This window comes from Diospyros lotus, chromosome 15, assembly GCF_014633365.1.
Source record: "Diospyros lotus cultivar Yz01 chromosome 15, ASM1463336v1, whole genome shotgun sequence".
NCBI lineage: Eukaryota > Viridiplantae > Streptophyta > Magnoliopsida > Ericales > Ebenaceae > Diospyros > Diospyros lotus.
This window is the reverse complement of record NC_068352.1, coordinates 28,781,360-28,808,834: the sequence shown is the minus strand read 5'-3', so window position 1 is coordinate 28,808,834 and position 27,475 is coordinate 28,781,360. Positions and strand designations below refer to the sequence as shown.

General features: G+C 35.2%; 3 protein-coding genes across 6 annotated transcripts; 1 reads left to right on the top strand and 2 right to left on the bottom strand.

The window, feature by feature from the left end:
* Positions 1-10: 10 nt before the first annotated feature.
* On the bottom strand, positions 11-2,360 carry LOC127792566 (uncharacterized). 3 transcript variants are annotated; one of them, XM_052323099.1, is made up of 3 exons: positions 2,147-2,360; positions 1,208-1,481; positions 11-753 (listed from the first exon to the last, which is right to left on the bottom strand). In XM_052323099.1, the coding sequence occupies exon 3, from the start codon at positions 738-740 to the stop codon at positions 306-308; it is 435 nt and encodes a 144-aa protein (XP_052179059.1). In that variant the 5' UTR covers positions 741-753; positions 1,208-1,481; positions 2,147-2,360; the 3' UTR covers positions 11-305. The 3 variants fall into 3 exon arrangements, with proteins under 3 accessions (XP_052179059.1, XP_052179058.1, XP_052179057.1); XM_052323098.1 differs by lacking the exon at positions 1,208-1,481 and having other exon boundaries at positions 11-747; XM_052323097.1 differs by lacking the exon at positions 1,208-1,481 and having other exon boundaries at positions 2,147-2,359.
* Positions 2,361-2,489: 129 nt separating this feature from the next.
* LOC127792561 (uncharacterized) lies at positions 2,490-11,889 on the top strand. Of its 2 annotated transcripts, XM_052323090.1 has the most exons (18): positions 2,491-2,754; positions 3,090-3,207; positions 3,298-3,485; positions 3,585-3,692; positions 4,572-4,636; positions 5,909-6,014; positions 7,498-7,581; positions 8,226-8,372; positions 8,482-8,610; positions 9,722-9,789; positions 9,984-10,017; positions 10,102-10,186; positions 10,405-10,472; positions 10,547-10,660; positions 10,764-10,799; positions 10,903-10,989; positions 11,255-11,346; positions 11,490-11,889. In XM_052323090.1, the coding sequence occupies exons 1-18, from the start codon at positions 2,617-2,619 to the stop codon at positions 11,665-11,667; spliced, it is 1,845 nt and encodes a 614-aa protein (XP_052179050.1). In that variant the 5' UTR covers positions 2,491-2,616; the 3' UTR covers positions 11,668-11,889. The 2 variants fall into 2 exon arrangements, with proteins under 2 accessions (XP_052179051.1, XP_052179050.1); XM_052323091.1 differs by lacking the exon at positions 10,764-10,799 and having other exon boundaries at positions 2,490-2,754.
* A 553-nt stretch (positions 11,890-12,442) lies between these two features.
* LOC127792563 (uncharacterized) lies at positions 12,443-16,464 on the bottom strand. Its single transcript, XM_052323094.1, has 5 exons — positions 15,980-16,464; positions 14,615-14,736; positions 13,150-13,241; positions 12,944-13,030; positions 12,443-12,813 (listed from the first exon to the last, which is right to left on the bottom strand). Exons 1-5 carry the CDS (start codon positions 16,336-16,338, stop codon positions 12,706-12,708), a joined length of 768 nt encoding a protein of 255 aa, XP_052179054.1. The 5' UTR covers positions 16,339-16,464; the 3' UTR covers positions 12,443-12,705.
* Positions 16,465-27,475: the final 11,011 nt, after the last annotated feature.

Sequence of the window (27,475 nt, the reverse complement as noted above, 5' to 3'; positions counted from 1 at the left end):
TATCGTAGCTAACGTATGAAGTAAAATCTTCGTTAAATTGAACATTTTCTGAGGTAATATCATCACATCACCTACCCCATTCTTGTTTGGGAAAGTTTTCATGTTACTACAAAACGAATGAAAAAAAAGAAGGGGGAAACGAGCACATGGGATTGACAGTATGACAGAGGAGAGTATAAATCGTCCATTGACGCGCCATACCATTTCTATAAGAATCTCAAGCCACAAGCTTAAAGCACAAGCATTTTAGGATCAAAGTGGCAAGAAGAATATAACGCATCAACAACATCAACATAAAGCATTCGCTAGTCATCATCGCTATATGCGCGGAAACTGTAACGTTCCTGATAGAAGCCATTGAAGAAGAGGTCAGCCTCGAACCATTTGGGGTACCGAACAAGGTCGCCCGCAACAAACCGCATGAAGCGCTCACTCCCTTCGGGCACAACCCTCACCTCCCCTTCTTCGATGTAAACTAACTGGTCCACATGCCAATCCCACGGCAACTTGCACTTGCCGGTTTTCCATATCGACCATCGTGCAACCCCCAGCTCGGCTAGTCGCTCCGGTGATACTCTCCTCTCCACCCTCACACTGTACAGTTCCTCCAAGGGTTTCTCCATCTTCATTGCCTTTATACCATGGCACATTCCACCTCTTCTATATGACTTTTTACAATCTTTGCTTCTATTTTTGGTTGCAAAAGAACTAAACGTTGGAGCCATTATTAGACTTGCCATGACTGGTCTGTTGCTGCACCATTACACAAACATTACTTGCTTAGATTGGACTCTTAAAGAAATCAACGGTGTCAAATATAGAATCGATCATTTAGACGAACAGTTTCTATTAACGTTATTAGATTTCTCCCATTCAGGTTTGTATAAGGGTGCGTTTGATTGGAGGGTGGAAAGTGGAATGAAATTTCAATTCTCACCCCATCCCTGGGAATTCTAATTTCATGATTTCAAGAAAAATCTCCACTTTTTTAACTAAAATGGAATTCGAATTCCATGAAAAAAAAAAAGTTGTTTGATAGAATTTTCTGGAATTTGGGTGGAAAATGAATTCCACCCTCATTTTCCACCCCTGTCAAACGCACCCTAACATTTTTCATCGAAATCAGTATTACTTCTTTATGACAGTAAAATGAAATAAAAAGTAAGAAACATTAGGAATAATGCTAAACTGAAAAAGGTAAAACTACCTAACTGCTAGCTCTTGCAAGTCATTTTTCTGCAAGGTTAACTTTTATGCAGACAGACAGCACACAAGCTTCAGCCGAATTCATTCTTCAGGGTCCATGCAGCAGCCATCTCAAGAGCAGATATTAATAGCTTGCCTAGCAATGGACCCTCATTCCATGATGGACTAAAAGCAAGAACTTTTCCTTAAAAACTTGTCACAGTTACCCCAACCGACGGTTGGTCTAGTGGTAAAAGACCACGGTAGTCTCCTCTCCAACCATAGTTCATACCTCTCTGGGGAAAAATCGATAGACAAATTTTGGAGTGCTTACTTAGTACGCATGCCCAGCGAGTTTACACAGTACACACTTAAGGGTAGTAAAAATGAGTTCTTATCAATAGTGAAAAAAAATAAACGTCGCGCAGTTTAATTCTAGGAAGAACCATGCATAGTTCCTCAAACCCAAATTAGTATTCAATTGGATAATGGGTGTGTGCAGATCTACTTGGACCCAACTAAACGGTCCCTCCCCTCCAGTCAACATGCAGAACTATATGCTGGGCAAGATTACCCCAGAATAATGGGTGTGTGCAGATCTTCTGGCCATGCCATTAGTTTTCCCATTGAAGGATAGCCACTTGAAGTATCACCATTTCATTCCAGGAAAACACATAGATTTTGCTGAATACATCCAGAATTTCAAGCATGTTTCAAACTCAAGTTGGTAATGAGAGTAGGTCCCCTCACAGATTTGCTTCAATACCACTATTTAACTTACCTTATTTTACTTTCCCCCCTCCTTTTCAATGGCCGAGGACACCCTAAGTCGACAACCATTAATTACTTTTGAACAAAAGAAAATGGATTCTCAAAGAGACTTCATCCAATATCCCACAAATTCAAATAAAAAAAAAAAAAAATATCCCACAAATAGGAGTTCGAGGAAAAGAAAACTCACCGATGGTTGGCTACAAATACAGCACAAGAATACTCGAACAGTGAGTAAGAAGTGCGTCCCTGGTGTTTCTTGCTTGGATTCTTTTGATGGCTTCACTGTGCCAAACCCAGAAAGAAAACTCTGAGAAATGTTCTAAAACCCTAAGAAAGAGACAGGTTTATCATCACTCTATCCAGATTGAACAACAGAAAATGGCAAATCAACAGGGTTTTTTCTTCATCCCTGTATATATCTTTCGGCGAAATAACAAAATGGCCCCTACTATTTTGTGTAATTACCAAAGTACCTCAAAGTTCCATCTTTTTCCCACTAATTGCCCTTGAAAAATAAGGATAAGGACATCAAAAAACGTGTCCAAGACCTGAACTCATGTTTCCGTTCTCCAACAGCATCGCTTATCATAAGACGAGAAATATCAGAGGTTGTTTCGTGTAGGAATTGCCCAGAAAGAACCCACTTTATGCAGAATCATGGCTGTGATTCAGCTTCATCTCCAACAACACCCACCATTTAACAATGGCATTTCTCATTGCCCTTATGTATGTCCACCAACTGGCAGAGGAAGGAACTTTTCCTTCCAATTGCAGGCCCTTCCTTCCAGAACCCAGGTACCCATTTCTTGGAAGACCCCCCTTTTTACATATTTTATATGTTCAAACATGAATATGAATGTGTATTTATACCGTGTGTTAGAAGAAACAGGGGCTCAAAACAATGAATATTGTATTCATTTGTATGAAGTATGTGGCTTTCTTAGGGAGTTATTTATAGAGAGTTGTATACAAGAAATAAAGATATGCCTAAGATATAATCAACAATTGCACTAAAAACTTGCAGTTTTAATATGAAGCCATAAATCTTGCGTGGATTCAAATTTGCAGAGTTGTTTTCAATTGGCTGTAGTTGTTTCATGTTGCTTATAATGCTTAGCTCGTTTTTGTAGAGGATAATGGAGGGTATTTCGGTAAGTGGGGAAGTGGGTGGTGCTGGAGGGGCATACTCATATGATGCTTTGAAGAGGTTGGACAAATTATGGTTGAATATATGCTCTGCTCGGACAGGTAAACATGCCTTAGTTATCTCTTTATGAGATATAGTGGTTTTGTGAGGTTGTAAAACATATTGTGTGAGTTTCTGAATTTATGTTGCAGTTGTTCAAGAACCCCAGAAAGTAGTTTCAAGTCTTCCAGGTTTGTTTAGCCAATCTGATCTGGCTGGTAAAGCGGTAGAAAAGTTTGATGTTATTGTTTGTGGAGGTACCTTAGGTATCTTCATTGCCACGGCTTTGAGTTGCAAAGGTCTTCGAGTGGGCATTGTGGAGAGGAATATACTAAAAGGGGTGTGTGCAATATGGAATCTGTTCTCTAAGATAATTTGAGGAGAATGCATAACTATTAGCTGCACTAAGAGATGAATTATTTTGATTATTAATTATCAGAGGGAGCAAGAATGGAACATATCAAGAAAAGAGCTCTTGGAACTTGTTGAAGTTGGAATTTTAGCAGAGGATGATATTGATCAAGCTATAGCGGCAACATTCAACCCCGTATGTTTCATAACTTTTAAATTGATGAAAAGGCTTTTTAGCTTCCGTGAAGCTAGATCTTGTGTTGACTTATTTTTGCAGCACCAACAACATAGTTTTGCTGGAAATTTGACCAATCCCAACAACATAGTTTTGTAATGCCAATAAATCATCATCAAACCCATGGCATATTGATGTGAAATCCTTCCCCAGATTTCTCTTCCCTGATTTTCTCTTCTCTTCTCTTCCAATTTCTGTAATCTTTCTGCTGTCCTGGATCACATATGCGAGCCTATATTAAAATTGAGTTTCACACAGAATGGCAAGTACGAGCAAAGCATGGTTATTATAGATGCCCATGAAACTTATCTAGAAAGAGGAAAGAAAAATGAAAAACTTATACATGACCATGCAACATTCATGTGTCTTACAAGTATGATGGTAGATGGTTATACATTGCAGAAAAATAGGTTTTCTGCACTATAAACCATTTTATCAAAGTCCATCCAACCCCACCTAGTGGTACTAAGGCATGAAATTATTGTTGTTATTGTAGGGTGTTTTGAGGTTCAAATATCTTCCCCCTCTTTCTCTCTCTCTCTCTCTATATACATATATATATTGAGGACAACCTTCAAGGTAGGAGGAATATGTTGAACCCATCCTTGAACAGTAAACCCCATATAAACAATCAGCTGCAAGTTATTGGGTCTTAATTAAGTCTCAGTGACATATGGCTCATCCCAAGATCTTCTCCCATTCTATAAAAACGGGAGTTCTCCTTGCATGGGGTTCAAATGTCCTTTTCACCAGTAGGAAGCTCTGATCTGCATATGTCTTCCCTTTCCTTGATGATTTATGCTTCTTTATATTTTCTTTTGTTGTTTATGATCTTTCCAGAACAGATGTTCATTTGAAGGCAAGGGAGAGATTTGGGTTGAAGATATTCTCAATCTTGGTGTATCGTGAGTATTTATATAGCCGTTTTCATATTTGTCAAAATATACTGCTGGAGATTATAGAACCTATTCTTTTATGTTTTTTTTTTCTCATAATGTAATGACAGTTCAGGAGCTTTTTCCCCTAATGCATATGAATAATAACTTTACCAACTCCAAATAGGAGACTGCACCAAATATAGGAAAAACATCTTTGCTGCCCTTCATGCTTTCTGCCTACAGGATTTCCCACTTTGCTAAATGTGTTGGTGCATGAATATGTATAAACTTGATTTAATAATGGCATAGAATGTACAGATGATGATTTATAGTAGCAGACATAATTAAACCTCATCATCAAATTGAGACTTTATATTCAGTTATTTTTTGTGCAGAAATGCTAATCGCACAAATTCTATCTTGAATATACTTTTTTATTTTATGTGAATATATAGGAATGAATTATCAAGTTAAATTGGCTATATGTATTTGAAAAAAAAGGGGCTATTTCTACAACTTCAACCCATGGCCTTTCTGTCACAAATGAGCAACCTTATCATTGCTTTTTTTATTGATTAACAGAGCATTTGAATGGGTGCATTATGTCATCACTTGATTTTCCTATTGACTCTGGTGGTTAAGCTATTAGCTAAAGGTATTAGAAGTTGCTTAATGAAATTCTCTTGGGAAACAAAATTTCTGATAATCCAGGGACATACTCTGCAATGCAGACCTAGGCTTTCACTGCTCTTTCAAAAAGTTGCATCCAATTTTATGACCTGATTAGAGCTTTCTACTTCCTGTACTAATAAGCTCTGAATATTCAGCTATTTCATATGGTTGAAACCACATTATATGTAGTGTGGCTGCGGGACCTCTTGCTTCTAGGTGAATGGTTATCCCATGCAGCTGCACTTGGTTATTATTCTTTCTCACAGTAAAGAGTAAACAACAGCGACACCTTACTATTTGTGATGATTCTATACAAATCACCAAAAATTGGTGAGAGTAGCAATAAGAATCAGCTGTCTTCATGATATAGGATAAATTCTTTCTTGAACTTTTTCCATCAAGTGTCCTCTTACTATTTGTGTATTCTAAGGATTTTCTTCATTTGCCATCTGATATACTGTCACATGATGCTCAATGCACTCACCTTTTGTTCTCAATCAGGTTTGACCACAGAGCTTAGTAGCATACAAATAGCAGATGTTCCTCGCCACACCTTTTCTTTTCTCTGCTTTCTATCTTTAGAACTCAATGCGTTTCTTTGATTTTTTCCCTTCTTTGTCATTACAGGCCCGCAAAGCTTATAGAGATTATGAGAAAACGTTTTGATTCCCTCAGTGGAATCATCTTCGAGGATTCCAGTGTTTCTAGCATCTCCATATACAAGGATGCAGCTGTAAGATTGCTAAAGCTGAGGAAGTAGAATTGTGGTGTTTGACTTTTGTTAATTTCCGTGGAAATATATTAGCTCAAGAAAGGTTCCAAAAGATAGCAATTGCGTGAGAAGTTTGGTTTTGGAGATAGAAAATTTTTATTAAAAAAATTATTTCTTTGATTTCTTTTTAAAAAAGAAAAACTATAGATTTCTTTGGAGTAATAAGACCATTCCCATTACAATACTTGTGGAGAAAGAATTATAATAGATGCAAAAGGGGACATACTTTTACCCAATAACAATAGAATGACTGATAAATAAATAAAAAAATTGAGGAAATCATGAAAAAGGAAAGAGACCTTCTATCTAAGTACTCGCCTAAGTTAGTTTACGTTTTTGTAAGTGCAGCTGGATTGCCTCCTTTTCAGTAGAAGAGCTGTTGCTTGTATGCTTCTTGGCCGAGGATACACACTTGTGCGAGTACTAAGTAGGAAACAAAAAATTAAATAAAAAATATAGTGTTGGCTCAGTAATAAGACCATTCCCATTACAATAATATAGAATTAATATCTAAATCTGGTGCCAACATTTTTGAGAAACTGGAAAAAGGGTTGTTCATAAGAACCATGTAGCAAAGATGATTCCCCCATATATAAATGGAATAAGTTGGAAGGATAAAGTAGAAAATATCAAAGAATCTTAAGACTAGTGTTATGGGACTAAGTACCAATTGAAATGTCGAACATGGGTTAAGTGAAGATAAAGCTGATTCTAGGGTAACATCTGAGGAAGACGCTTATAACAATTTAAAGCTGTTAAAACCACATGGATATTATCAATCATCATTCATACCACCATTCTTTAAGTAAAGACACGGGTTCTAATGAGCAGAGATTGAATCCTGTTATTGGTCTGTAACACTTGGTGAAGAACTACCCTCAAGCGAAATGTATTAGGGGTATAAACGAACCAATACGTTTGATGAACAATATGAATGAGCTCAGCTTTAGCTCATTAATGTTCGTTTGTTAGTTAATGGAACAAAATGGACCCAGATTTTGAAGCCCGATTAATAAACGAGCTGAGCTCAAACCTAGTAGACTTGGTTCATTTATTTCATGAACAAGCTCGCTTATATTGAAGAACCAACTCCTTTACATTTTGTTTAATGCTCTTTTATTGTTCGTTATTGTTTGATTAATATAATATATATAAATTTATATTTATATTGTATTATATATTTATATTATATTATATATAATATATATTTTAGCATAAACGAACAATAATGAACTTTAAATAAAAGGTAAATGAGCTTGTTCATGAACATAAACTAATAGAGCTTTAACACCGTTTACAAAGCTCAGCTGGTTTACACCCGTAAATGTACTGAATATGATTTTAAGAGATAAAAGACATTGTAGATGCTGCTCATATTCGTTCAAAAATATTTATTTTACACTCATGTATTATCAAATCCATTTCTTACCCTTTTTTTCTATAGGTTTTGCAACTGGAGGAAGGGAAGATTTTATCATCAAGACTCATTATTGATGCAATGGGAAATTTTTCCCCAGTGGTAAAACAGGTAATATTCTATCTGGTTTTGCATAAGTACTACAGTCATACTTCTCAATCTTGCAATAGATTCTGAGGTTGGATTATATTGCCTCTAGGTGCGAGATGCATGAATAAGATAAATATAATGCTCCTCAATGTTTGGTTAATAATTAATGAAAGACTGGGGAAAGTTTTCTCAGAAACAGTAGTTTCTGATTACATTGTTTAGAACATTGAAAGAGGATGCAGCACTACATTGTATGATATCTCAGTAGAATCATTTAAGAATTAGCTTTGACAGAATGTTAAGAGAAGGCCTTTAACCTACCAAGACATGGCCCGTTTCTACATCTTGAATAAGGAAAATTGTAAAGCTAAGTCTCATATTCTGTTTCACCGTTCATTTTGTCACAATATAGTATAGCTGTAATAGGTAGTGATACATTCCAAGGACCAATATTCCTGCAATGGCTAGAGCTCAGATGTCAAGCCTCAGATCTCAGATTTGGTGGGTGACAGCAGCCAGTCTTTACTGATGATTGCAAGAGAGAGTTTTAATTCTATCTATGCTCCTAGCATCCTGTATAGGCAAGATAATCACTTAGTAGCATTCATTTTACGTAATTTCTGTATGCCTATGGAACTGCTTCTGATGCAATGTGATTTACATAGGTAAGAGGTGGAAGGAAGCCAGATGGTGTTTGCCTTGTTGTTGGCTCTTGTTGTCGTGGATTCACCGATAACTCTATAAGCGATGTCATATTTAGTAGTTCTGCAGTGAAGAAAGTTGGGAACTCACAAGTACAATATTTTTGGGAGGTGATTGATTATCTACTGCAATCTTGTTTCTTTGAAGTATTTGCATAATATTTTTTCCATTTATGGAATATTTTTCTTTGAAGTTGGTCTGTCTCTGAATCTTTTACAGGCCTTCCCTGCTGGCTCAGGTTCTATGGATCGAACAACTTACATGTTTACTTATGTTGATCCTCAACCAGGATGCCCAAAATTGGAAGAATTACTAGAAGACTACTGGGACCTGATGCCTAATTATCAGGTTGTATATTGGTAGTTTAGTCTGCATTTAAAGATGTCATGATTCTACTTGGTCAAAAGTATCTCTGTGAAGTTTCACACCCAAATGAGCTTCTTTTTTTGTTCTTACATTTTTATTTCTGTAACCTATAAAAAAATTGTTTTTCATTACACAATTTTCTGAATATGCTCTCTACTGTTTGTCATTTTTAAAGAACATTCATTCTGGTACTTCATAATTTATTCATGAAATTAAAGTTCAACTATTTCTTTGAAGAAGGAAGCATCAGTATACATGAAAGCCGAGGGAAGTGAATGTTATATAAATATCTGTGTTGGTCAGTGGATTATATTCTCATGGATAAATATGATGTTGAATCTCTCTTTTTAATTGCTCTAATGTTTAGATAGAATTGGCCATTTTGGACCAAACCATTCCCAGCCAAAAATAATATTTGCTAGTAACAAGGGGACTAAAAGTCAGAGGATGCCTAGATGAATGTTTAATGAATCTAAAATTGTAGCACGACATAGGAATATATTGACGATCGAGATTTATACCCAAGCTTAGGCTAAAACTCTGCCAGCCCAGTGGAGTATTGGACAGATACACCGTACACTGCTATCTTACCTGGTTGTTGGTTAGTCCGACCAATAGAAATGTGAGATTCTCTTTGTAATGCTCAGATCAAAGAAGCATTACCTTACTTGACAAAGGCATTGCTACAACAACAACTAAGACTAGATTTTTTTGTTGTGAATTTAGGTGCCTATTTAATCCATTTTCTACTGCAATATACATTAGTAGTTTGGGGCACAAGGCACTATTTAAAATTGTGGCCGTTTGCTATCTTAGCAGTGGATCTCCGTTTTCAGCTGAAATGTAATTCGTAGCTTCAAGTCTGGACTACTATCTTTTGCATATAGAAAAACTTCTCACTGGAATTATTTAAATTTTCTAAAAAACACTTTTACCTTCACTTCATTTCAATCTGTTTTTTCTTCCTGCAACGAGATAATATTGAGCTATTATTACTGCAACTGTATCCAGAATAAGGTCCAATATCACCTCCCCCACCGTGCCGAGTAAATTCACATTGATGTTGAAAGTATGGTGTTCTTAAAATTCACAGGGAGTCCCTCTTGACGATCTGGAGATCTTGAGAGTTATATTTGGAATTTTCCCCACATACCGTAACAGGTAAAATATGCCACTCACAAGCTTCATCGCATGCATTTAGTTGTAAAATTTTGAGGCATGGGTTGGCCGTAGTATATCAATTACACATGCAAGTGTCTCCTTGTACTTAAACCACTTTAACAGAAATTTTAGGCATATATACCCATTTAATATGATTCCTTTCTCTTCTTAATTGGGAGGTTTTGACTTCACAGTCCATTGCCTGCAGCTTTTGATCGTGTTCTTCAGGTGTTCTGCAAACCCTCTTAAAGATTCAGTTATTTGCTCTTATACTAATCATATGTACAAGTCTTATGATGTTTCGCGTTGCAGTTTGGCGATGCTAGTGGCATACAGTCACCAGTATCATTTGGTGGTTTTGGCAGCTTGACTAGACACTTGGGGAGATTGTCAACTGGTATGCTCACTTGCCTTTTATCTTCTACAGTGTTGAATTATGACAAAAATAACACGAATCTGGTGTATTTCCAGAACACTTAAATTCATCTTTGATCTTATTACTTAAATTCATCTTTGATCTTATTGCTTCAAATGATCCTTACTGTATTGCACATATATGGGTTCACTTTCTCATGATTTCATCGTAATTCATCTTCATTTTCGATGGGGGTCAAGGAATACAAGAAGCACTACGAGGAGATTTACTGGACTCTGACAACTTGTCCCTGCTGAATCCCTACATGGTTAGTTTTTCCTGGATATCTAACAATTATGTGGCTTCTCCTATTATCGGCTAATGAAAAAAGCATATTTGCAGCCGAATTTAAGTGCATCATGGTTGTTTCAAAGAGCAATGTCGGCAAAGCAACAACCCGTTGTTGCTCCAGACTTCATCAGTGAACTTCTTTATCTCAATTTCCGGAGTATGCAGGTATGTTTGTATTGCTTTAAAATAGAGCTCCCACTAGAAATGCCGGAAGGCCCTTTTCTGCTGAAATGCTTACGGTTCACCCCTTTTTGTTTCGCTTCACCAGAGGCTGGGTGATCCGGTGCTAAGACCGTTTCTTCAGGTCACTTCCATTTTTAGTTTTTAACCTGTCTTTAAACATTTCCTACAAGAAGAAGTTCACAAGGGAATACAGATTATTTTGTGATCTCTCTTTGCCAATACAGGATGTTATACAGTTTGGGCCTCTTGTGAAGACATTAGGCCTGGTGATGATAACTAAACCTGAAATCATTCCCTCAATATTCAAGCAGGTAAGTGTGTGTAAACGGTGTCTTCTTTCTTTTCCCACAACGTTTCTTCAATGTGTCTTCTTGCTCTGCCAGGCTGTTTTCACAACTTGAACTCGTGACCTTGTTGTTGCTACTGAGACTGGCCCTCTTAGCAGATTTAATTGAGAGCTCGACTAGGAATTATATCTGGCATCTCCTTATGGCAACTGAAAAGCCGAACTAAGAGTCAAAATTGACTAATTCATGTTCTTGTGGGGCGATCATTTATGTTGGTTGCATTTTTCAGGTTGGCATTCCAGTGCTCCTTGACTGGTCAGGACACTTCCTCATGCTGGGTTACTATACATTTCTTTCAACCTTTCTCGACCCTGTAATTAGGTAACAATTTCATCAGCTACATCTCTTTTTCGGTTTTATTCTAAACACAAACGGAAAGGTTCGTTCCATTTACAGTTTCATCAGCATGTTTTCATTAATTTTCCCATTTTCTGGGCTGCTAACAAGTTTGGAAATTTTGGAAGGCCATTGATAGATTCATTTCCACTTGAGATGAAATACAAATGGAAGAGACAACTGGAGGCTTGGAAATATGGTGCTGGTCTAGACTACAAAATGAGTCAGCCAAACATGCCTTTGGCGGAGAGATCAGGAATGCTTGCTGGTTGGAAAACTAGGGCTGAGAGTAAGAGTGTTTCGTGAACTTTCACATTAAGAACTAATTCCAGCTTCTATTGCAATGGTGGCCAGATTCTTCATTTGGTAGCCTTGTGGAGATGAGATCCTTCTTGTCCATGTATCAGAAGCCCGTTAATCATTGCTAGTCCATTTCGCTATTTGAACCTCAAAATAGAGGTGGTTACAAACTTCTACAAGATTTCAGCCCGAGGAGAAAAATATCATTGTAATTATTAAGGATGTCAATTTTTTTTCCCAACCCAACAAGTATCCAACAAATTTGGTCTATTTTAAGAGAGTATAGACTTAAAATTTTGCCTGACAGGAAGGATGTAAACGGGAAAAACATGCCCAAAAGATATAGGGAGGATGGGTACAAAATCCCTAAACCCAAACTTGATCAACATTATAAATCTCTCTCCTCTCCCTCTCTCTCTCTCTCTCTCACGCGCACACACACATTTTTGTTTAACATAATAGAATGGGGATTTTGAATAATATATACAAAACCAAGCTCAAGCAACCTACCCAAACTAATGTTAGTTATTGGCTGCCGATTAAGTCCACACCTACTTTTGCTACCTAAGCCAATGTTAGTTATTTACTACGTCCACACTTACTTTTGTTTGACAGCTCGTAATTGAAATTTAACTTAGTCAAATTAAAAACTAATATTCAACAACCACCCTAATCTAAAACACAATATTTTCAAGTACGATTTGTTACGTAATAAGGGAAAATACGGAAGACAATATATTATTCAATGAATAGAGTATTAGAGATAGGATACGGGTAAATATTGACAGGAAGAAATTAAGATACTCTTTATGCATTGCCATTCCTAACCGTATTGCATAACATTTGGTGCAAGCTCTCAACTGCACAGATCCTTAAAACAACTGGAGAAAGTGGAAGCAATTTATTCACACATCTGTTCACACTTCACACCACAAAAACAAACATTATTTCAATTTTGATTTCCTTTCACTTGAAGCTTTGCAGCAAAACCTATAGATAACTACACCTTTTACACATCCATTCTCATATTTAAAGTTCAAAGCATCAATTGGGTGTCCTTGTGCCCAATATTCTAGAAAGTTCCTTTATCATAGGCTTCTCTTTGATATTCTCCTCTCTTTCCAAATGCCATTTCTTTGACATGTCTTCAGCCTAAAATTAGGAAAAATGGGTTAATTTGCTTTGCGCGCAAACCAAGCAGCTAGCAGAACTAAGCAAAACAAGAAGAAGAAGAACAGAATTCTTCAAACCTATCCTGTTCAGATTTCCAGAAGTGACATACCCAGATTTTTAAGGGGATAAGTTGCTCCCTTAACATCTCAAACTTTGGCTGAACCAGGTCCTTTCCTTTAGTCTTGATGTCATCGCTCTATCAAATATGTAATAGACAGAATCTTTAGTATTGTTGCCACTAAATTGTGACATGAAACAAGAAAACCCATTTATAGAAAAATTTTAAGAGGAAAGGAAATAAAGATCTATACTTACACTGTGCAGCTCGAGTTTGGAGGCTGCCAGTCCAAACATTAAGGCCGCACCACCAAAGACAGCAGCAGTAGCAACAGCAAATGCCTTTGCAACTATGTTTACAAGAAAAGAACACCAGTTATAGGATGCTCTAACTCGATCAGATTCAGAGCAATAACTCGTATGCTTTTCATAAAATTCAATTCATTGAATTGGGTTCATCCACTGATAAATTGGAACTTCGAAAGTAACCTACAAATAAAATTTTCCTTCACCAACTTCTTCCTTATCATTATCAGTCAAACAAGAGGTGATGCTTAACAGGGTGTGAAATCTGCAACTAGCTGCAAAAAGTTGGAAAATCACGTCCTCCCAAAATGATAGTCTATGGCTCTATTTTTGGATAGCTTGGTAATATAAATGTCTATATTAGGAAGTTTTGTCTTTTCCTTCATAACATTCAGTAACATGTAGTACACCAAATGTGGCTTTCACTAACATTGGCACCATGAAGTAGAACATAAACAGTAAACCTCATAAGATTAAATTCATCCACTATCTTGTGACAACATCTATCAATAAGAACAATCAGAAGCCTTAATCCCACTAGGTGGGGTCAGCTACACAAATTCTAGACCTCCAGCTATCTTGAGAAGAATGTAGGAGAAAACAAGAAGATTAAGATAGACATCATGCAATTGGTGCTCACGTGTTTGAGAGTACTGATGAGACACTGTGTCATGATCTAAGATCATATGCAAGTGCAATTTGTTTTAAACTTAAAGTTGATTCATTAGCCACACAGCCTCAAGGTTCACCTCAAGGCTTTATTAATGAGATCACCATACAAGTTTCACAGGGTTGCAGATCAAATACGTTCTCAGGACCAGTGAATGCCTAATAAAAGCATAACATAGCATCCAGTTCAACTACGAAATTTGTCTTGTACAAGCATGCCCTGTTGAACTCATCTCACCTCTTTACCTATCATTTTATTACTTTGTTTCCTAACACAGTAACATCTCTTCACCTATGACAGATGACATACATTTTTACCTTTTCTGGAGTAATGATAGGGACAGAGATTCATCTAAAAGAGGAAACAGAAGCACATTATCCACTGTTGGTCCCAATCAAGGGTAGTAGGAACAGAAAAAGTAAAAACAAATCTAACTTTTGTCATCATCTACACAGTGTTTATCATGTCTGAGAATCAGATCTGCATTCTCAGATTTTATGGTTAGAGGTATTAATATTTCACAACCGTGCTACTCCATGGAAAAATTAAAATGAAGAAAAAAAAAATATATTACACCCGAGAGCTGTTGCCCTAGTGAAATTCAAAAGTAGCACCACCCAAAATTTAGTTCATTAACAATGATTATCAGAATAAAGCCAAATGCAATAAGACATCCAGAAAGAAAACAGACAGAACTGAAGCTCACACATGCCACACGAACAGTATTGAGAGAAGGGGCATACTTACTTTGAGATAGCCCAGCAGCTGCAGCCTTCAACTTCTCAGGATTAACAGGGGTGTATCTGTCTTGGCGCAGTTCATTGGCAGTTGATGCTAAAACAGAGTTATCTGCACTGGGCAACTGCCACCTGCAAGTAAAAAGTGGGCAATTCAACAATAGCGCAACATCAATATGAACTACTTACAAAATTTTGTTTCTTCAATCAAATCCACTGAAAACTCTTTGTCCATTTCAGTATGAGCTGTGCAGTGTCCACAGAACTCTATTAGAAAATTTTCAAGAGAGGCTATCAGTAAGCTTATTCAAAATATGCCTCCTACATTCGGTGTGCTCCTTAAACTACCCAACTGAAAAAAAGAGGTGAAAAGTGGTGCGTTCCAGTTTCAACATTTGCCTGAAAATCAGCAAAGAACCAAATTCTTTTATATTTAGACAATAGAAAAGGAAATCCCTCTCACAACAACATATCAAGCCTTAATCACACTATTTGTGCCTAGCTACATGAATTTTAGCTCATCAGCCATGTCTATCCATGGCCTTCTCTTCCTAGAACCCAGTTACTTATGCCCACGTCACTCAAGAAAGGAACTAAATGTTTGCAGTACAAAAAGTTCTTGGCAGAGTGGTAGTATAACCGCAACCCTCATGGTTATCCATCCTCAAACTGTAATAGACAAAGTTACAAGGACCTAAAATGCAACCAGCGGGAATTGGAAATTTTTAACCTCACATGTTTCCTCCGCTACCAGCCTACCGCAGATAGTTCACCTCGACTAAGTCCAATACTTGACTCGTAAACTACTGAAGTTTACACAAAGCCTACTTAAGTCTTAAACTACTGAAGTTCATTCTCCACATTCCCTCGGTCGCCAAACAGACTACTCAGATCAACTGAATAAACTACTGAAGTTTGCACAAAACATTAGAATCCAAAAAGAGAAATCAATTTTCTTTGATTTCCAACACTTGTTAGTCAGCGAGGAACAGAATGCTCATCTCATAAAGCCTACTTAAGTTAGGCACAAAAGTCTTAAGAGTCGAACAATCTCAAGTTTGATAAGCAACTTTCATGCAACAAGAATGTTCTCGAGTTTTTCCTCTCTCCCCACATTTCTTAGCTACCAAACACAAGAATCAGCCCACAGCTAACCCAAATACCTTTTTCAATAAAAATTTGCACACTCATTCCAACATCTTAAGTAATGCCAAACCCCCTAAAATTCGCAACTTTGATCTCCATTTCTCTCGACGAGTTTATCACCAAATAAATAGATCACCTCAATTAAGCAAAAACCCTCGAATTGGGCTCAAATTCTCAAGAACCCGAAGTCTAAAAACAAGCAAAAAGCAAAAGGAAGAGAAATCGCCACCTTTTGAGGCCGAATGTGACCCGAGGCAGAGAAACATAAGCCCGGAGAGGATTCAAAGCGTCGGGCGAGACCGAGGAGACGGTGTTGGAATGAGGCTGAAGAACCCACTTGGAAGCTGCTGAGAAAGACGAAGCGGAGGGCGATTGAAAGACCTTCGACGGCAAAGAGTGGCGCAGAACCTCCGAAAGAACATCGGCTTGAGCTCCGTTTTCAACCGGAGAAGCAGGCGAAGAAGAAGAAGGTGAAAGGGGTGGTTTTGTTGGTTTGGTCTTCTCGACCAGACGGCTGACGGCGTGCTTGGATTCTTGCAGGAAGTAGGCGCCCTCTGTGGCCGCCAATCTCCCCGCAAGAAAGCTCATTTTATCGCTATCCAAACGTCAATCTCTCCCTAGACTTTGGGTAATTGGCGAGGGAGGTTTGGAGCGAGAGCGGTTGATGTGTATGTGTTTATATACGTTCAGTTTGTGCGGGTGTTAGGCAGTTAAGAATGATAATATATCGAGGATACGGGGTGTGGGTGCGTTTCTCTTCTATGACTATGAGTTTAGCCTCAAATATCAGATTAACATCTTTAATCTTTAGGGATTACTGTTCTTACATAATTTTTTATTATGTTCTTGATTTTGATAAAAAGGTAAATGACAGATGGACTATTAACTCTTGTTTAAGTCGAGTATTAAATTCGTAATTTATTAATAATATTAATATATCATTTAACTGTCACTTAACTTATACCCAAAAACAATTAACATCTTTAACCTCACTCATCCATTAGACAGCTGATGTCTATTTTCTTCAGTAATAAAACAAAAGAATATGTCGTATTTCATGAAAAAGAATATATATTATTCTAACTCATTCAAAACAATCAGGGATCCGGGCAGGTTGAGTCATCAATAGAATGACGTGGTCCATGACCATCTTCCTCCTATTCATTCATTTGAAAATTATTTGTTAAATTAATGTAATAGTAACATATATTAAGAATATTGTTTTTGGAAAAAGGCGAGCAGCGAGGCCCAGCCTCCCCTTCCCTCGTCAAACATCCTTGGAGGGCAAGTTCGATAGCTTTACTTTACTCCGAACAAATAAAATAAAATAAAATAAAATTAGGCCACTGTTAATTCATTTTTTATTAATATTTAAGGTGTACTGAATGTATTTTACTTTTAAGTTAGGTATATTATTGTATTTTATTTTAATATTTAAGTAATTTAATTAGTTTATTCCATGTTTTAAAGTACGATCTATTTTTTTTATCAACTATTCAAATTGTATAAGTACCGAAAATAATGTGCAATGAGACTCCGTTTATATTTAAGATATGTAAGTAATTATTTTATTTATATAAAAAATAATAAATTGTTTTTATTTTTAGAAAACATAAATTACACTAAAAATTCATAAACTTTGTAACTGCATAATAAATTAGTCGTTATATTGTAGTTTTTGTTTATCATTGATTAGTGGTTAATTTTGTAAAAATTTTGTTATAATTATACCCTTCTTTCGATCTTAAATACGGTTTAAATTAGATATTAATATATATTTTATGGTTATATGCAAGTTTAAATTGAAAGATAAATGAAATGAAGTTCTAAAGTAAATAATAATAATATATAAAATTATATATAATACATATACATCATTATATGCATGCATGTACTATATATATAATATAATCTAATATATATGTGTGCTATGTGTAATACATATATATAATATATAATTTATTAATAATATTAAATTATTTTTTTTATTTTTAGCCATGAAGCATTCAAGCCCATGAAGAATTCAAGCCCATGAAGAAATCAAATCCATGAAGAATTCAAATCCATGAAGAAATCAAACCCATGAAGAAATCAAGCCCATGAAAAATTAAAGTCCATGAAGAATTCAAATCCATGAAGAATTCAAGCCCATGAAGAATTAAGGCCCAATTTGAGCAACCCATGGAGAATATTATTTGGAGAAGGCCCAAGGATTATTTTTAATCCTAATGAAGATTAAAAACCAATTTATAGAAATCTATTTTTATTTTGTATGTGAGAGCTTTATTAGGTGTGTTTTTTAGCTAAAATCCATTTAACTATTAGGTGGATATTATAGCTAAAATCCATTTAACTTTATGAGTGCTTTATTAGGTATGTATTTTAGCTAAAATCCATTTAATATTAGGTGTGTATTATAGCTAAAATCCATTTAACTTTAAGTGTGTGAGTGCCCATTAGATATAATTATGTCTAGTTAAATAATTGAAATTGTGTGGTTTGTATTCCATCTTGTGGCCTATAAATAGATCACTTGATTGCATTTGTAAGTGTGATTATTATTCTTGAATAAAAGTTTAGTTATTTCCTTAGAATTCTCTCTTTGAGAATTGCTTTTGTTCTCTCTCATTTTCTTTAGTATTTTCTCTTGTGATCTTACTTCATTCCTTTCTTCTTTTAAATTCTTATGTCATTTATTATTACTTTATTATTCACCGCCTAAATGGACGGTTAGTTTATGCCTTTAAATTCTTGCAATTTTCATTCTTGTATTTTAATTGTTCACCGCCTAAATGGACGGTTAGTTTATGCCTTTAAATTCTTGCAATTTTAATTCTTGTATTTTAATTATCTACCGCCTAAATGGCCGGTTAGTTTCTTCTATTTTAATTCCTGTCATTTAAATTCTGTTATTTAAATTATGTCATTTAAATTCCTGTCAATTAATTTAATGGAGATGAGTAGCTAAATCTAATCTTGGGTTAAGGCAAGGACAGTGTCCAACGCCAATGATTCCCAAAGAAAGCTGCGTTTTAAATAAGTAACCTTAATTTAAATTTCAGTATGAGTGTGTATTAATTATTAAAAAATCACTAGGTTTGGATTGGAGCGTAAGCCTAACTTAGAGCTTTCATGCCATGTATGAGAGTTACTAGAACTGGAAACGCTATCATACCCAAACCCGGATGATTAATTTAGTTGTTTTGTATATTAATTGTAATTGGATTTATGGTAGTTGCTTAAATTAGAATCCCGCATATCATGTATGGGGATTGCTTAACCTAGAACTATCATCATCTCTAATTGCATTTAATAACAAACCCTCATATCTGAAATTAAATTAATGTTGCTAATCTTTTATGCTAAACTTTGGGAATCAACGGGTTGGTACTGAAATTGTCTTAACTCAAGCACTATCCAAATTCATATTTTTACGTTTAATGTTTATTTCAATTTTTGCCTTACTTTATTTTCTAGTATCTGTTGTCTAAAAACAAAACCATAAAAAAATCTTGTTGTCAATTTGTCCAAATGCGTGTGCGTGTGTGTGACATTCTTTTTCTTTTGCCATAAATAAATCTCTCAGTGGACGACCTGGATTCATCCAGAAAATATAAATTTAAATTTGGACTACAACTGCACTCGTACACTGGCGAGTATAAACCTCTCACTAAAATAAAAAAAATATAAAAGTTTTATTATGATTTGTTTTTATTGTGTTTTAATTGCAGGGTGAGAGTGCAGTCAAATTTTGGCGCCGTTGCCGGGGAGATTAAGGCAAAAACAAAAAGAAAAAAATAAAAAAAAATAAAAAAAAATAAAAGAATAAGCATCTCTTGATAAAATCGGTAACTCTATTTCTCTTTTACTTTATTTTTGTTTGTGCATTGTATATGAGACTGAGATCAGGTAGAATTTTGAAACAGTATTTTCATATCATTCTGAGTCTTTACCTGCAATTGGATTGTCAACTTTACACTCATGTCTCAAAATTACTACAATCTGTCTGCACAAGATACTTATCATGATGAAAATTATCATTTTGAATCTGATTTGTCTAGACCTCTTAAGGATTATCTATACCCTCTTAGGCAAACCACTTTTGATTTGCAATCAGACACTACCCATTTGTTACCCACTTACCATGAAATTGAGGTTTGGTGTGCTGTGTGTGAGACTTCAGCTCATTTAACGGATGACTGCCCTATAATACCTGCTTTTAAGGAGGTATTGTATGGTCAATCCAATTACACACACACACACAACTATGAGAGAATGTATTACCAGAACCATGAGGAAAACTACCATTCGGACTTTGATGCATATCACCTTAATTCACACTTTCATCCAAATTTCTCATGGGAAAATGATTTTGTAGCCCAACCACATGAGCACTTCCTTTCCCAGCCTCAATCATTTCAAACGAATGAAGGGTCTACATTCGATGCATATCAACCCCCTCATGGGAGTTCTTTAGAAGATACCTTCAATCTATTTATGCAAGGCCAAATAGAAATTTTTGCACAAATGTCCAAATGTCAAGAACACACCATTAGAGTTACAGAGGACATTAGGAACCAATTGACACAGCTAACACAGACTTTGAGCATGTCAGAGCCTGTCCATCCCAACTCACTCCAAATCCCATTAATAAAACCCATCATCAAAAGTGAAAGTCAGGAGCAGGACATAGGAGTAACTGTCTTAAGGAATGGAGAAATAATTGAGAAACTTGATGCCCCTAGGACAGTACACCCTTTGGTGCAAGAAGAGAGAGTGGTTGATCACAGTGAGGTAGATGTCAATGAAGCCTTGGAGGAAGAAAAAGACCAAAATGATGTAAGAAAAGAAGAAACCTGGGAGGAAGAAGAGGATAAAATTCGAGAGCCAAAATGTGAAAAAATCATAAATTTATCCACATTTACCCCTCAATTTCTATCTTTTAGGTTAGTCGATATTATTGAGGATCAAATTAAACCAAACACGTGTGAGATGTTTGTGCAAATTAATGTGCCATACGCGGATATAATAAAACCAACACCTCCGGACGATATATTTTCAAAATATATATGTGCATTCATGAGAAAAATCAATTTATATAATTTTGAAAATAACTTTAAAAGTGGTGTAGTGAATGGGAGATATTATACGATTAGGTGGGCAATCACTCATTTGATCCTTAATTGGAAGAAAAGAAAAAAAAATTCTAAAAAAAAAATAAAAATAAAAATATAATAAAATAATTTTATATATATATATAAGTTGTTACTTTTCTGCATTACTTAACTAGTGTTTCTCTATGTGCAGTCTAAATAAAATTTCTCCATACAAGTTTATGTATTGAAGACCGCCAGGTATGCCTATCTTCTATCCTTTTATTGTCAATTGAGGACAATGCGCAATTTAAGTTGGGGGTAAGGTGTCTACAAAATTTTTACCTAAAAAAAAAAAAAACAAAAATTAAAACAAAATTAATTAAAAACAAAAATTGAATTGAGAGAGACAGAATTGACGCTGGTGGTAGCCATCTTTTCTTGGGCAGTGCAATCACACTGCCCTATAAAGAAAGAAGGCACACTGCCAAATGTTGAAAACAGAGGCGCCGAGCGTTGAAAAAAAAAAAAAGGCACACTGCCAAATGTTGAAAAATGAGACGCTAAACGACGTCAAGTCTGACGGTGCAATTATGGCATGCCTCGAGTCGAGTGTAGAATAGTGATGCCCATTGCTCTATAAGAGACTCCATATCTGTATGAGGCAAGTCACCCCTCTTGAGCTCAATCTTCTCTCCTGTGTGTTATTCTCCGATCAGGTACTCTCATCCCTTTTGTAAAGTTTATAGTTCTTTACTTTCTTCTTAGTATAGTTAAAAAAAAAAAAAAATGGATCTTTATCTCTCAAAAATTCACAAGTACTATCCATCTCTCCCGCAGAATGATTTAAAAAAAATTTATGCTGCTAGGTGTGAAAGACTTTGGCTGTTGATGCTTAATAACATCCCTGAAGATATTCGTTGGCTGATTGAAGCAAAAGTTCGATTAGCTGGTGAAACTTCACCTAGTTTTAAGCATTTTCCAGGTTTAGGGAAGAGTAGTTTTGCGAAGAAAAGAAGAGCGAAAAGAGTGAATGGTTGTTACAAATGTGCTCGATGGACCTGTAACACACGATGCAAATCTGTGGGGTTTACGTCCATAAATCGAGAAGATAAAATTAGTTTCATAAAGGATGGACTGAGTAAGGAGTCTCTGGATGATATCCGATTGACTCTTGAGACGCATCCATGTGGAATAGTGCAAAGAGAACTTCTTGCTTTATGGACCCAGTTCAGAAGTGACCACCAACGCTATAGTCTTGGGAATCTGACTAAAAATGACCCTGTTTGCCAATCTATAAGAAAATTGGATGGGAAGCTTATCCCCGCTTCATAGAAAGTGTTTAAGCCGTTTCTGGACGTAAAACCAGAGGAAGATGTGAGCCACAATCACAACTACTTATACATACGCATGATTTTTGTTTGTATTTATTTCTTGTTGAATTGTTGTATAGCTACTTTTGATCGCCAAACTTCTTTTCAGGACATACAAAAGGAACAAACATGGAAGGCCAGTTAGTTCGTCGAATCAATACCATATGTGTACTTTGTGGCTCTCAACTTGGGAGCGATATTTGTTACGCACTTGCAGCGAGCGAACTTGGTAAAAAATTAGGAGAGAAAAAAATTAATTTGGTATATGGGGGGGGGAGTCGTGGATTGAATGGTTATGTTTCACAAGCTGTACATCTTGGAAATTCATCTGTGGTAGGTGTAATGCCAATCCCTTTAGCTGAACCACATATTTCCGGGATTACACGCGGTCAACTTATAGAAACGACTTCTATGTCTGAGCGCATGGCTTGTAAGATTTATCAGTCAGATGCCTTCATTGCTTTACCAGGAGGTTTTGGAACACTTGAAGAAATCTTTTGTATAATCTCCTGGGCCAAGAGTAATCTCCATACCAAACCCATTGGACTTTTAAATGTTAACCATTTTTTCGATGGGTTACTCTCTTTTCTTGATCAGGCTGTGGACCAACAGTTCATTTCTCGTTCAGCAAGAAAGATTCTCATTTCTGCATCCACCATTGATAAGCTGCTAGAGAAATTACATGCTTATGTTCCACAGTACGATCCTCATGAGCCTCGGATAGACTGGTCTAAGGCAATTAGTAACAAGCGCCAAAGGGGTCCGATTAATTTAGATTTATCACTGTGAGAAATGCTCTTTATTAAGATGGCTGAGTAAGGAGTACTTTTTGTACTCTTGAGACGCATCTAGTTATTGTACACCTTGCAGGATTTTTCTTAGTTGTTTCCTTAAAAAAAAAAAAAAAAAACAAAAAAAAACAAAACAAAACTGTGGAATGTTGTTAGCAAAGTCTTTGATAAGGTGGCTGAGTAAGGAGTACTTTTTGTACTCTTGAGACGCATTTTGCTTATCTTATGACTTGCATGGAATTTTTATTTTGGTGTGAAAATATAAATATATATATATGGTGTGCTCATTTGTTGTTTAAGTTTTAGCAGTTCACAGCAAAATGAACTTGTGGAGTTACAGGTATTCCTAACAACCCTAATTTATTACTGCAATTCAAGTTGGGGGGTGTAAGGTCTAATTATGAATCATCTGGTTTATATTTAACTGTGAGTTTGCTATTGTTAGTTTGTAGTCTTGTGTGACTTGATTATCTTTATCTGCTCTTATTAAAAAAAAAAAAAAATTATGTGTTTTAAATAATGCTATTCCTAAAGTTTTGAAGTTATGCACTGATAGCCGGCTAAGTTTGCAATACGAAACATGGATGCATTGATTTCTTATTTGAAAACGTATGTGCATTAGAATAAGTAATTTGCATTCATCGGGGATTCAAAATTTAAAAATTGGTTATCGGTCATAAAGTCAAAGGTAGCAGTAATTAGCTGATTAGTACATTGTATGATCCCTCAACAGAAGTGGAGACTATTACCCAAGTAAGTGTTTGAGCCTAATAACCATTAATTCTGAGTGAAATAACACTTACTCTAAATATGTTTTATTGTTTATCTTATCTTTTCAATGGCTTCAAAATATCAATTCGTTTTGAATGTCTAGTATGATAATGGATAAGTTTGACTGGTTTCAAACTCTGAATTAGATGACTGAGTATCATCGTTTTGTAGAAACAGATAGAGGGATCAATTTCTTTCATTTTGAGCTTATTAAACATTTTTCTTTCTTTAAATTAACCTCATTTGCTATCCCATTTGAGCCATTTGTAGTACAATTTCTTTCGTTACCCTCGTTTGGTGTGATTTTGGGAATTAGTCTGTTTATTTATTTTCATATTTAAAGAGAAAAAAAAAAGAAAAAAAAGAAAAAAAGAAAAAAAAAAGAAGAAAAAAAAATGAAAAAAGGGGGAAAATTCTCTTAGCTATTCAGCATAACTGTTTCAAAAGAAATGGTAAAAAAAAAAAAAAAAAAAAAAAAAAAAAAAATCCTGACACACCCTTTGCACACTCTACCTTTTCTTTGACAACCCGTATTAACCTTATAGCCCCATTACAACCCATTCTGGTCCCTTTTTGATGCTATAAATCATGTGATCTCAGAATTCGAGTTTGGAGTAGGGAATCATGTTTAAATTCAGAAGTTACTCATCTAGAGCATTATTCCAATCATGAAGCTATGTCAATTTCCTTGTTCTTTCATGAAAATATGTTCCTTGTATTTGGGATGGCACCGAGTTTTGAACTTGTTCTGCATTTACTCTTATAACGGTGCACCCCCTTGTGTGTACACCTGAGGAATCCTTTTTATTGGAGAGAATATTCATAGTGAGATTTGAAGTCAAAACTTTGAGGGAGTAAGTCTGTGTGTTAGTTATCCTAATTTCTATTCCTGAGATTGTATGACCTTTAACCAAAAATCTGATTTAGAATGCTAAATTACTTATTCGATTTTATGCATTTTGGTTTCGAATTTGAAATTTTTACATTCATATAGTTATTGTGAATAAAGTTTGGCAGGTGTATAGTCTGATTGCTAAGGGACTAGCAATGTTTAAGTTGGGGGGTATGATTAGTGGTTAATTTTGTAAAAATTTTGTTATAATTATACCCTTCTTTCGATCTTAAATACGGTTTAAATTAGATATTAATATATATTTTATGGTTATATGCAAGTTTAAATTGAAAGATAAATGAAATGAAGTTCTAAAGTAAATAATAATAATATATAAAATTATATATAATACATATACATCATTATATGCATGCATGTACTATATATATAATATAATCTAATATATATGTGTGCTATGTGTAATACATATATATAATATATAATTTATTAATAATATTAAATTATTTTTTTTATTTTTAGCCATGAAGCATTCAAGCCCATGAAGAATTCAAGCCCATGAAGAAATCAAATCCATGAAGAATTCAAATCCATGAAGAAATCAAACCCATGAAGAAATCAAGCCCATGAAAAATTAAAGTCCATGAAGAATTCAAATCCATGAAGAATTCAAGCCCATGAAGAATTAAGGCCCAATTTGAGCAACCCATGGAGAATATTATTTGGAGAAGGCCCAAGGATTATTTTTAATCCTAATGAAGATTAAAAACCAATTTATAGAAATCTATTTTTATTTTGTATGTGAGAGCTTTATTAGGTGTGTTTTTTAGCTAAAATCCATTTAACTATTAGGTGGATATTATAGCTAAAATCCATTTAACTTTATGAGTGCTTTATTAGGTATGTATTTTAGCTAAAATCCATTTAATATTAGGTGTGTATTATAGCTAAAATCCATTTAACTTTAAGTGTGTGAGTGCCCATTAGATATAATTATGTCTAGTTAAATAATTGAAATTGTGTGGTTTGTATTCCATCTTGTGGCCTATAAATAGATCACTTGATTGCATTTGTAAGTGTGATTATTATTCTTGAATAAAAGTTTAGTTATTTCCTTAGAATTCTCTCTTTGAGAATTGCTTTTGTTCTCTCTCATTTTCTTTAGTATTTTCTCTTGTGATCTTACTTCATTCCTTTCTTCTTTTAAATTCTTATGTCATTTATTATTACTTTATTATTCACCGCCTAAATGGACGGTTAGTTTATGCCTTTAAATTCTTGCAATTTTCATTCTTGTATTTTAATTGTTCACCGCCTAAATGGACGGTTAGTTTATGCCTTTAAATTCTTGCAATTTTAATTCTTGTATTTTAATTATCTACCGCCTAAATGGCCGGTTAGTTTCTTCTATTTTAATTCCTGTCATTTAAATTCTGTTATTTAAATTATGTCATTTAAATTCCTGTCAATTAATTTAATGGAGATGAGTAGCTAAATCTAATCTTGGGTTAAGGCAAGGACAGTGTCCAACGCCAATGATTCCCAAAGAAAGCTGCGTTTTAAATAAGTAACCTTAATTTAAATTTCAGTATGAGTGTGTATTAATTATTAAAAAATCACTAGGTTTGGATTGGAGCGTAAGCCTAACTTAGAGCTTTCATGCCATGTATGAGAGTTACTAGAACTGGAAACGCTATCATACCCAAACCCGGATGATTAATTTAGTTGTTTTGTATATTAATTGTAATTGGATTTATGGTAGTTGCTTAAATTAGAATCCCGCATATCATGTATGGGGATTGCTTAACCTAGAACTATCATCATCTCTAATTGCATTTAATAACAAACCCTCATATCTGAAATTAAATTAATGTTGCTAATCTTTTATGCTAAACTTTGGGAATCAACGGGTTGGTACTGAAATTGTCTTAACTCAAGCACTATCCAAATTCATATTTTTACGTTTAATGTTTATTTCAATTTTTGCCTTACTTTATTTTCTAGTATCTGTTGTCTAAAAACAAAACCATAAAAAAATCTTGTTGTCAATTTGTCCAAATGCGTGTGCGTGTGTGTGACATTCTTTTTCTTTTGCCATAAATAAATCTCTCAGTGGACGACCTGGATTCATCCAGAAAATATAAATTTAAATTTGGACTACAACTGCACTCGTACACTGGCGAGTATAAACCTCTCACTAAAATAAAAAAAATATAAAAGTTTTATTATGATTTGTTTTTATTGTGTTTTAATTGCAGGGTGAGAGTGCAGTCAATCATCATGAACACTAAAGTTTTAATTAAAAATAGAAGCTAAATTATAACGATTAAACCAACGTTAGTTTGAATTTTCATTTTTCTATTAACCGTAGTTGTAATTTTATGAAATAATAAAACCAGTATTTTATCCGCATAATAATAGACGCAATTGGGTTTACAGAGACGAGGCAGCCAGCGGGGAGGAGAAGAGGGGGGGGGTGGCCCTGCAGCGCACTGTGAATGGAGCGTGCGTGGGGTGGGCTGGTAAAGATATAATTGGGAAGGCATATGTCTTTCAACTTCATAATCATTATATATACGCTCATTTATTACTAAGTTCTGCCACTGCTTCTTCTGTGAATTCTCTCTCTCTCTCTCTCTTCTCCGTTTGGCAATGCAATTAATGCGTGTCGCTTCCACGAAATCCATTCCTTTCCTCCTCCTGTGACATGAATCTGATCAGATCGGTACTCGGTTCCGCCATGCCAGGCAGGAGCCACTTCTTCCGGATTAGCATTTGATTAGTTAAAACTAATTTGATTCCAAAAATTAAATTAGTTAAATTTATATGTAACCAAACTAAATTAAT